This window comes from Hippopotamus amphibius, chromosome 5 (assembly GCF_030028045.1).
Source record: "Hippopotamus amphibius kiboko isolate mHipAmp2 chromosome 5, mHipAmp2.hap2, whole genome shotgun sequence".
In the NCBI taxonomy this organism is placed as follows: Eukaryota; Metazoa; Chordata; class Mammalia; order Artiodactyla; family Hippopotamidae; genus Hippopotamus; species Hippopotamus amphibius.
In genome coordinates, this window is record NC_080190.1 from 36,805,866 (window position 1) to 36,817,463 (window position 11,598).

The 11,598-nt window shown below is 41.5% G+C and overlaps 1 protein-coding gene across 3 annotated transcripts in view; it reads right to left on the minus strand.

The window, feature by feature from the left end:
* The window catches only part of TNKS2 (tankyrase 2), a 61,298-nt gene extending 50,244 nt beyond the window's left edge, over positions 1-11,054 (minus strand). For all 3 annotated transcript variants that reach the window (XR_009053739.1, XM_057735149.1, XM_057735148.1), the window contains exon 1: positions 10,560-11,054. Coding sequence is in view for 2 of the 3 variants with exons in the window: in XM_057735149.1 (XP_057591132.1) it covers positions 10,560-10,758 (199 nt within the window). In the remaining variant the exon portion in view is untranslated. The remainder of the gene's footprint in view (positions 1-10,559) is intronic.
* Between the last annotated feature and the right edge of the window lie 544 nt (positions 11,055-11,598).

Below are 11,598 nucleotides of genomic sequence, written 5' to 3' on the forward strand. Positions count from 1 at the left end.
CCCAGGGCTTAATTTCATAGAACAATGCTCTCAAAGACCATCCATGTTGTTGCAAATGGAAGATTTCATTCTTTTTTTTTTTTTACAGCTGAATTATATTCCACTGTGTATATACACCTCAATTTCTTTATTCATTCATCCACTGATAGACACTTAGGTTTTTTTCCCATGTCTTGGTTACTGTAAATAATGCTGCAATGGCACTAATTACAATAGCCAAGACATGGAAGCAACCTAGATGTGTATCGGTAGATGAATGATAAGACAAATATATGATATCACTTATATGCAGAATCTGAAATATGATATAAATGAACTTATTTACAAAACAGAAACAGACTCACAGACATAGAAAACAAACTTATGGTTACCAAAGGGGAAATGGGGGTGTGTGTGAAAAATTAGGAGTTTGCGATTAGCAGATACAAACTACTATATATAAACAGATAAATAACAAGGTCCTACTGTATAGCACAAGGAACTATATTCAACATCTTGTAATAAACTACAATGGAAAAGAATATGAAAAACATATATACACATACACACACAGAAAACTGAATCACTTTGCAATACACGAGAAACTAACTATACTTCATTTAAAAGAAAGAAAAATAATAACGCTGCAATGAACATGGGGGTGCAAAAGCCTTTTTGAGTTAGCATTTCCTAATAAAATTTTATATAAAATTCCAATATGTGTTTTGATCACTACAAAAATACCCAATGCCTGATGGATAGTTGGCACTCACAGAGTTGCAAATTAACTTAATTCAATTTAAAATAATACTATTCAGGTTGAATCTGCCTTCTTCTCCCTCACAAAGACCCAAAAGAAATTATCCCCCTATTCCAGAGGCATCTCATAGAAACAGTATGAGAAAAACTGCTATAACACATCAATGGTCACTGAAGGACAAGCAAATATCTACTAATGTATTGAATATATATTTTAAAACCCTGTTTTTTCATTTTCCTTAAAAAAAAACCTAATAATATCTTAGAAATCAACACCTATCAGCACATATTTTATTGACTGCAAGTACCAAAATTTAACATGTTCCTTTCTCATAAATACTTAGGTAGTTTCTAATATTTGCTACTGCACACAATGTTGCCAGGAGTAAGTAAAGACAGAAGAGAAAACTCACAGTATCTGGCAACTTCTTTAATTTGGGGGAAAGAGATGACTATCAGATACCTGAGATACAAAGTAAAACACGATGTTTTGTGAGATAAGATTATTTGTTTTTGGAAATTCTTAGTTTGAGGAACGAATGCCCAGTAAGTAGAAGGTTCTGTGGATTTTGAACTAAGGAAATTAGTATGAGCTAGCAACTGACATTTTGAAGTCCTAACCATAAAGATGGTGTTTGAAGCCATGCAAGAAAATGAATGAAGTTGACTAGAGAGCACTGGTTTTGTTCTGTTGAAAGAAGTGTATTTTCTATCAAAGATCAATCCCTTCTCACCTTACACTGTAGTCATTTCTCACCTCCTCAAGGTCTTCCCACCTACATCAATTTCTCCCTCTCCACCAGATAATTCCTGACAGTATATAAATGTGTTCTATATCTTTCATTTTATTAAAATATTCTCCCTGAATTTACATTTCCATTTCTCTACTCCTCTGCATATTCAAAACCTATGATGATTGTCACCAATTCTGTATCTCTTATTTACTCTTCTCCCAAATCCAGTCTGGCTTCTCCCTTACAATTGCTTTCATCGAGGTCACTTGCAATCCCCATGTTGCCAAACCCGAAAGACACAAGTCTGTCCTCATTTGACAAGACCTCTCAGCAACATTTGACTGACTGTGCCTTTCCTTGTGAAACATCTCTCCGAGTTTCCATGACATCACACACTCCTGGGTTTTCCTTGTCTCATCTGTTCATTTAATAAATGATCAGGGAATATCAACCATGTAATAGACACTTTTCTGGGTGCCTGGGACATACAGTGTACAAAACAGACCAAATCTCTGCCTTTAAGGAACTTCTATGGAGGTGTGGGAGATGAACAACAAATGCACAAAATATGTTAGACCGTAATTAGAGGGGGACTTCCCTGGTGGTCCAGTGGTTAAGACTCCTCGCTCCCAATGCAGGGGGCCCAGGTTCGATCCCTGGTCACATGCATGCCACAATTAAGATCTCGAATGCCACACCTAAAGATCCCACGTGCTGCAACGAAAACCCAATGCAGCCAAATAAATAAATAAATATTTTTAAAAGAAGGTAATTAGAAAAAGAGTAGAGTAAGAAATGATCAGGGTGTGTGTATGGAGGGGGTCATAAAACGGAATGGAGGTCGCCATAGGCCTTGCTGAGATGGTGACATTTGATCAGACTTGAAAGAGAGACAGTTAGCCCTACTGACCAACAGTCAGGCGGCCAGAGTAACTGGAGCCAAGTGAGAAAGTGGTAGCATAGTAGGAGATGAAGTTAGAAGCAATGAGGAGCAGCTAGAGAGGCTTGAGGACTACTGCTAAGACCTTTGGCTTTTTTACTGCGAGGAAATAGGGAGTGTCATTGCAGGGTTTTGAGCTGGTAAATTACATGATATGACATATTTGAAAAGTACCCTCTGGCTGTTATGTTGAGACTAGATTAAGGGGGTTCAGGTTAGAAGCAGATGAAAGATTATGGTGCTCTGGACCATAATATGGTGGAACCTGTCAGAATATTAAGTGGCAGATTCTCGGTACTCTGAAGGTAGAGCCAGCACAGTTTGCTCACAGATTGGATGTGGGGTGAGGGTAACAGTAAAGAGGTTAAGACAGGGAAGGGGTGAGAGAGGACTCCAAGGTTTTTGGACTAAGAAATGTAGGGGTGGAGCTGGCACCAACTCAGATGGGGAAGGCTGCAGACGAAAAAGCTTTGTGGCAAAAGATGAGGAATTCAAGTTTTGGATATGCCCTTCCCTGGGGACTTCTTGCTTATTCTACCCAATTTTTAAATGCCAGGATTCCTCAAGACTCAATTCTCTACCCTCTTTTTCCCTCTTAGATGATCTCATCTTCTCTTATAGCTTTAAGTACCACCTAGATACACAATCCACAAATTTAAATCTCCAGTCTAGACTTTTCACCTGAATTCCAGACTGTTTACTGGACATATCTCCACCTGTATTTCAAAGGCATCTCAGACCCAACATGTTTCCCCTACTGCTCTTCATTCCACCGACATTGCCCCAACCCAACCACCAGTGTCTCCAGCCTGAACTATGGCAAAAGTCGCCTTAATTGGGCCTCTCATTTCTACTCTGTCCCCAGCGATCTTTTAAAAACAATCATCATATCACACCCCTGTTTAAAATAATTCATTGGCTTCCCACTGATGCTCTTAGAATAAAATTCAATCATGCTACCATGGCCTACAAGGCCTGAGGCATGAACTGGCTGTTACCTACTTCTCTAACTTCATCTCATACCAGTCTTCCCTTTCTGAACTATGATCCAGCTTTCTTTCAGTTCATCAAGTATGCCAACCTTACTACAACCGTATATGCCACCCATCTGCTTAGACTGCTCTTCCCCTACTCTTTGCATCCCTCATTTCTACTCATTGTCTAATCTGTTTAAATGTCTCCACCTTAAGGAGGCCACCCCTGAACATTCTATCTAAAGCAGTCCATTCTGTACACCCATACATTCGATTCAGTTGGTCTTCCCCTCTCCTCCATAGAATGTAAGCTCCAGAAAAAACCACAGGGGTTTTTGTCCTTGTTCACAGCAGTATCATCTGGCATTTATTAAAACTTGTAATTACTGTTTAGTACTTATCTCCCGGACTCTCAAGTTCCATAAACAGAGGATCAATATCTGTTTTAGTTCATCATTACTTTCCCAGTGTCCTTCACACTGCATGGCACATAGCAATTTGTTGATATTTGCTGAATTAATATATCACAGAATGAGAAAAGGAGACTGAGAACTAAAACTAAGAAAGAATGGCACTGCAAAGCCAAGAGGGAAGATTTCACGGAGGGAGAGGCCAAATCTGCTGCCACTACACTCTGACCTGAATCCTCCTTATCACAGCCTGGGCACTGTTGAACACACTGTCCTCCCAAGTGAGCCACCCACAGTTGCCCCAATCAATGGTTCTGCTATTCCAACCACTCAGCACCCAACTGGGAGAAAAGCTTTTAGAAAAGACTTATGTTGGAGAGTAAGAGAAAAGGAATCAGACTAAAGAAAAATTAGCAAAGATATCTCTTTCTCTGGAAAGTTACTTGATGTACCCAAGCACTTTGAGAAGGATCACTATTTTCTTCAGTGGTAATCAACACATCTGAAGTAGTCAAAATGGTGACTCACAGAGTAACTTCCCAAAAAGGAGTTGAGGTGGGCACAGAAACAGCTGTAGTAGAACATCTAGCTGTTACAAGAGAAAGTGTCAATTAGGAAGGTATCTGTTCCAAAGGATCAGTGATCAAGCTGAAGAAAGGTCAAGTGTGGCCTTTGTTAAAATACCACGGAGCAGGCAGTTCCTTCAAATCAGAGTTAGAGAGGGAATAAATACTGATGAGTCTGATTAAATACTGAAACTGAAGTTTTACCTAGGGAGGAGATATGGGGAGAGAGGGTTAAGGTGATTTTATCTACATAGTTACCAACAACCCAAGACATAGATGACTTCTACTTCAATAACTATATCAACATGATTTCTTGGCCATTAAGAGGTCTGAAACCAATCTGGAGACTGACAGAGAGATCAGCATGTTTTCCCAGTCACAGTGTAAGGACTATAATATGTGTGCAGAGGTCATGCTGCTATCCTGAGAGTAGATAAGAGTCTGAGATGTTGACTATTTGAAGCCACTTCTTGACATGAAAGGAATTTAGAGGGGTCAGTAGGTAGCTATTTAAAATTTTTAAATCTTCTATTTTTGGAAGTTTGGTGAAACCTTTAGATTTAAATGGCTTCCCAAGCTCTGAGGGCTAATCCCTGATAAAATCCCCATTCTTACGCACTCAAGAACAGTTCAAAGCACTTCTGTTAAGTACTCATTTCTTGGAAGAAAAAATAGTTTTGCAAGGTATATTCTGCTCATGCTCTCAGTGGCCAGGTAAAATATGAATAGGCATATTCTTAGAGTCAATGCCAATCTCCATATCCTAAGGATCTCTTTACAAAGGAATCAGAAGCCTACAGTTAGGCAGTCATGGCTGCTCACGATACATTGTGGTTTATTTTATAATTATGGAATAGCACTCTTCTTCAAACGTGAAAATCCTGATGAAATCATACACTGAATCTGAATCCACTATAAAGCACTGACAGTGAAATAAAACATGCTTATTTGGAAAGTAAATGTGCTGATCAATAAAATGTGTTGCTTAATGGCAGGCATTGTGTCCTATTCATACTAAGGCCTGTATCTGGTATATAGGAGGACTTGATAAACATTTGTTTAGTGCATGGCTAATACTTTGTTGGAACAGTAAGCAAGACCTCCACAGAAAATATGAAGTTAATGATTTGTGATGACTAACAAAAGTAGTCTATTCAATTTCAATTCTGTCAAGTTTCATTACCATCTAGATGCCATTGGTTTCAGCAATCCCAGGAACTGTCTTGCCAACTACAACTATCATTAACAGCATCATATTTTGCTGCTATACTGGAAACATGCTTTCATCTGAACGGCTTCCAAAAAGCTGTGAAGCACTGGAAGTTGCTACAGAGAAATCAACTTAGACTCTTAGGAAGTTTCATTGAGAGCCACCACCTCCCCCTTTTACAGCCCAAAGGCAAAATGGGCCACTGCTGATGCAGCTGGTCCAATATAAAGTGACGGTGACATCTTGCCAAACTAAAGGCAGGCTGGTGTCATGCTGGGCTTTGTCAGAAGAAAACATTCAGAAACAGAAAATGTTAACAAATGCCATGAAACAGAGAAGGCTCCTGTGGCCTAGGAGATGGGAACATACACTCAAGTAGCCTTTAACTTGACTTACACAGCCAGGACGCCTATCAGATTTTGTTAAGGAATGTCATTTTATAATTCTCATTTACTATTTTTTTAATTCTTTTTTTATATTTATTTATTTTCGTGGCTGCGTTGGGTCTTTGTTGCTGCACGTGGGCTTTTCTCTAGTTGCGGTGTGCGGGCTTCTCATTGCAGTGGCTTCTCCTGTTGCAGAGCACGGGCTCTAGGCACATGGGCATCAGCAGTTGCATGTGGGATCTTTCTGGACCAGGGATTAAACCCGTGTGCCCTGCATTGGCAGGCGGATTCTCAACCACTGCACCACCAGGGAAGTCCCCTCACTTACTATTAAGTATTTATTTTAATTAATTAATTTACTTATTAATTTTTAAATTTGTGGCTGCGTCAGGTCTTCGCTGCAGCACGCAGGATCTTTCTTTGTGCAGCGTGAAGCTCTTCACTGCACCATGTGGGCTTCTTTCTAGTTGTGGCGGGCGGGCTCCAGAGTGCGTGGGCTCTGTAGTTTGAAGCACTATTAACTGTAGTTTACTAAGATCCAGAAAAAGTACTTCCCATGTATACTTCTTGAGAATGAGGGACACACGGGAGAGGGTTTTGCCTAGCTCAGCCTGGGACAAATAATCTGCTCAGAGTAGGAGAAACTTGAAAAAGGATGCCATGGCCTCTGGGGTGATGAAATCCTGACAATCTGAATGTGGAAATACTGAAACAAGTATTCCAAACTGCTTGTTACTGGAGTCAACTGCCTACCTCTAAATCCATCAAGAGCTGAGGAAAAAGGTGTAACTCAAGTCTTCGTAATATACTGGGAGATCTAGTAAGTAAAAAATTCTGAATTTTTAAATAGACTGGTCTTTATTTGATACTGCGGTTTTCTACTGATGCTGAATTTAATTATCCCCCACAGCAAAAACCAATCCTGGAAACAACAGTCTTTAATTCTCGCCCTAGGTAAGAAATGTGGGTACATTTTGTACATCTCCCATAATTATGACACTGGCCTACAGCCAAAAGAAGGATATGCTTTTGAAACATTATTGGAAGTCTTCAGTAGCACCATTTGGGGAAAGGATATCAATGGCAATCACAAAAGCTATTTTATCTTTGGTAGCTGAGTTGTTGAAATCTTCAACTGGAGGAATCATTCCACTTTCTTATACCAGTCAGATTCTGGTATAAGGTAGTCCCTATACCACGTGTATACAGGGTAGTCCACTTGCCTACTCTATACAGAAATCCTTTCTATAACATCTCTGAAAGATGCCAATCCAATCACTGTTCGGAGACTTCTAGCCAATCCCACAGTTGAACAGAGTGTTAAAGGCAGTCTGACTCCTTGTAACCTTTCACCTACTAGCCCCTAGTTTTGACTGCCAAGGCCACATAAGTCATATTCTCTCACTTTTCTACTTGACTATCTTACACACATGTGAAGACAGCAACATTGTTTAACCTTAGTCTTTTTTCATCTCTAGAATAAGTAGTTCTAGTTTTCATATCAGTTGCTTGTATAATAAATTCCAGGTGCTCTAGTTCCATTTCCCTCTTTCAGAAAAAACAAAAAACCCCTTACATGCAATTCACGTAAATGAATATAATAATCAAAGTCTGACTAGTCCAGTACATAGCTGTACATAGTTGAGTAGCATACTACAAACACAGAGCAGTAACATAACACACTACAAATACAAAACAAATGTTACCTTGTTTAACTAGAACTCTAACAATTCAAGTTCTTTTTCAACTTGTCATTCTCCAACTACATACGTACAGTCTCTTTCCACCATCTCTGTACTTGAATTCCTTGAACCTAATAAATTATTTTACATATTTTTCTACTGAATGATACCTCTCTGCACACCCCAAAGAATATTTAAGATTCTCAAGTCAGGGAATTCTATTACCCCCAGTTCAGTCCCCTGAGTTCTAAAGTTCTTGAGAATGTTATGTATTTCTTTCTTTGGCTATGATGGACAATAAGATGACTTTCTCCCAGAGATTCTGTCCCTCTTCTTCATTTTTCAGAAATAAGTTCAGAAAGAAGCAATCTCCTTTACTGAAATCTACTGTTTTCTAGGGGATTATAGTGTCAAGAATTTCAGATGCTATTGCTTTTAGCAAAATTAGAGCTGCAGTCTTCCTACCACCAACTTGCCTCTACAAGTTCTGTAATGTGTCACAAAAAACTCATTCATCTCCTGGGGGGGGGGGGGGGGAGGGAGGGGGTTGGTAGCAGGCGGATTGAAGAGGAAACAATTTTTCTCATAAGAAGTGATTTCTTAAAGCATACTCATCTAAGAAATGTAATCTAGTCCAACAAAAGGAGAAAAGTTCCTGTTTATGTTGAGTACTTTTTTCATTTGACAGAACTTAACTCCTTTAGGGTTGGCAATTAATTATTTCTTTAATTGAACTAAATATTTTAGATGAAAAAGTCCAAATGTTTTCTAAACTGTTCTATCATGATTCATTTCCTTTGCACCGATCTCTCATTCTTGTTCCTTGGAAATCCAAACAAAAAGACAAAATCATGTCTCCCTCCCGCTCCCCCAAAACCTCCAAGCTTTAATAAAGAAAATATCCCCCCCATAGCTTACCCTATAATGTACAAACACAAAATACCACTTGGTCAGGCAGTCACAGAGTCCCACCTACACTGAGCTTCCAATGACATGCTTACATGCATATTAACATAACTAACAACTCACCACCTACAGAGTTTATAAAATATATTCTCCAAATGTTAAGAAAAAAATGCAGCTGGATGCATTTATTTAAAAATTAAGAAAAACAGGTACTCTCTCATTAGTCTAATTAATAATTTAGATTGAATTTATGGAGCTAATTTTAAAAAAGTTTCTTATACACCTGGGTTTCAATGCAGGGCTTTAATGTAGACCATCAGTAATTTTTATTTTATTACTTTCTTTTATACCTTAATTTCTTAATCTCATAACCTGTACCTGATAATGTGGGTAAATGGCAAGGAGTATTGGTTCCTAAAATAAGTTATCCATTTCAGTCTTAATAAACCACATGAAATCTATGTAAAAACTACTTTGCAATGTTGGAATGGAACTCAGGGTGGGATGGTTGGGAGGAACAAGGTCAATAAGAAGCTAATCCATAACCTTAAGCCTCTAAATATTACTATTTTCAGATATGAACTCATTAATACAACAAATTCCTGAAAGGTAGCAACTAAGATCTTCTTTGGTTATTTTTATCCCACAGATCAAGTGAACAGAACCTAAGTAACACTACCCCTTGGATTACGTGTCAGTTGGTTATGACAGTTTGCCAAATCAGTTGTTTAAATGTTGACTACATGGACAAGCAAGACAATACAAATTAGCTAGGAGAGGCAGCAGTGATCACCAAAATTTTAGGCAAAATGGCTAAACAGAAGATTAGACTTTGGTATTCTGCCTTCCCTTTCCGCTGTCCAGAGGATGTTTCTAGTTCTCCCACCAGCGGTCCCCCAAACCTTCTTCCTTAAAAGGTTCCTCAATGGGAACCCAACAAATTCGTAATTGATGGAGAAAGCATACCTTCCAGTAGTAGTTACATTTTAAAACAGTCACAGGTTAAAACAAATAAAGCTCCCACTGGTAAGAAGTATAAAAGCAATGTCTATGAACAAGGAAATCTCTCTTATGCTCCTTTACTCATCATTCCTACTCCAAAAAACCCAGAATGCTTTAAAACATATCCTTCTGCTTTTTCAAAAAATCATTGTAAACAATCATGTAATACACGAAATGAAAAACTGGCACCGGAAGTATGAGAATCTATTCCCACTTTCAATCGCGCATGGCTCACTTAAGGATAATCACGCTCCTTCCTCAAAGTATAAATGCTTTATAGAAATAAGATGTAAATATTTAAAAAAAAAAAAGTAATTCAAACGATCTAAATTTCAGAATGAGTCGAAGTTATTCCCAATTTAAATTCTAGATCCAAGCTAGAGTACCTGCACCATCTTTCCTCACACTCTACTACTTTCCACGCCAACTTGTGTGTCTGGCAGAGACTACTCGCCGCACACAACCTAAGTCAGATCTCCGTTCTCCCAAGCTTCTCTATTTCCAGCTCTAGTCTCCAGAAACTTGCTAATGACTGCTACCCAGGTAAACCCATAAACGCTAACGTGTCCATGCTTAATTAAGCGGCTCCTCCTAAATTACATCCCTGCATTTTACAAAAGCCTTAAGAACGTAACGCAAAGGATTTTTAAGAGTTACAGTGGAACGTGCAAGAACTGTAGATTTTGGCGATAACTGGCCTTCAAAATCACAAGGTCTGTTACGTCCCCTACTCTTTCTAGCGTGTAGAGGCCTCTTAGGCCAGCAAGACCGGAAGTTGGTACAGGTACTGTCGATACAAAACAAAACACAACTTCCAGTGAGTGCGGCACACTCGCCCCCTAGTCCCCCAGGGGACTCCTCAGTCCCCACCTCGACGACACGAGACGGCCGGAACCGGAGTCCCAGGCGAAAGGCCGGGGGCAGAGGGGCACCGCGTCTGGTTTCGGGCCCGCGAGCCCGGGTGCCCAGGTGAGGTCTGGCGCGAGGCGAGGCGGCGCTGGCCACGGTTACCTGCGGCGAAGTGGAGCGGGGTGGACTTCCTGCCCGCCGTGTCGCGACTGTTCACCTTCTCGGGCGTCACCAGCCTCTTGACTCGCTCCACGTCCCCGTTGCGGCACGCCTCGAACAGCTCGCGGGCGGCCGGCTCCACGGCCTCGGCCGCCGCGCCCGCGCAGGCCGCGCCCCCGCCGGCGCAGCGGCGGCCCGACATGATCCTGGCCGCCGCCGCCACCAGCAGCAGCGCCAGCAACGGCAGCAGGAGCCCGGGCCCCGCGAGCAGGAGGGCGAGGCCCCCCGGAGGAGACGCGCTCAGGGCCCGGGCCGCTCGGCTCCCTGCTGTCACCGGGCTCGGCGCAGTCCCATGGCCGCGCCGCCGCGCGCCCCTCGCTCGGCCTTGCGACCCCCGGCTGCCCCGCGGCGGCGCAGACACTGCGAACCCTCCCTCCGAGCCCCGAAGCGACGCGGCAGCGGAAGCTGGCAGGGCCCCTCCTGCCAGCTCTGCGGAGCCCTAGGAGCGCACGTGACGTCGCGCCGCGCGTGCGCAGTGGTCGTAGACCGGCCGGCCAGGTTTCCGCGAGGAGGACCGCGCGGAGGGGTTTGTGGGAAATGTGAGCCGAGAGCCTCTGGCCGCGGGAGGAGAAGGGGCTTCGTTCCACCGCCATCTTTGTGGTGGGATTTGCTGAAGTCAGATGACTGCTTATTGTCTTTTTTAAAGAATGGATTTTTTGATCTGAATTTCATTATTACACTGAAAAGAACTCTTGAAAGTTTTCCCCCGATCTTGCCTATTATTTTGGGCTTCTTATGTGGAAAATTTCTGTTTTTTCAGCTTCCACAATCCCTTTCTCCTGGGGGTTTCTTTTCTGTCCCCCTCCCCACCCCCCGGCTCCCTGTCTTTTCCCTTCCTCGGCAAGTGCTATTTTGTTGTTTCTTGTGAGCCACTTCTCGGAAATGAATGAGTTGCTTGATGGGAAGTTTGGATGAGCCTGCCCCAAGATCTTTTGAAGAAAATTAGGAAAGCAATGAAAGTTTGTTCCAATTCTAAATTAAT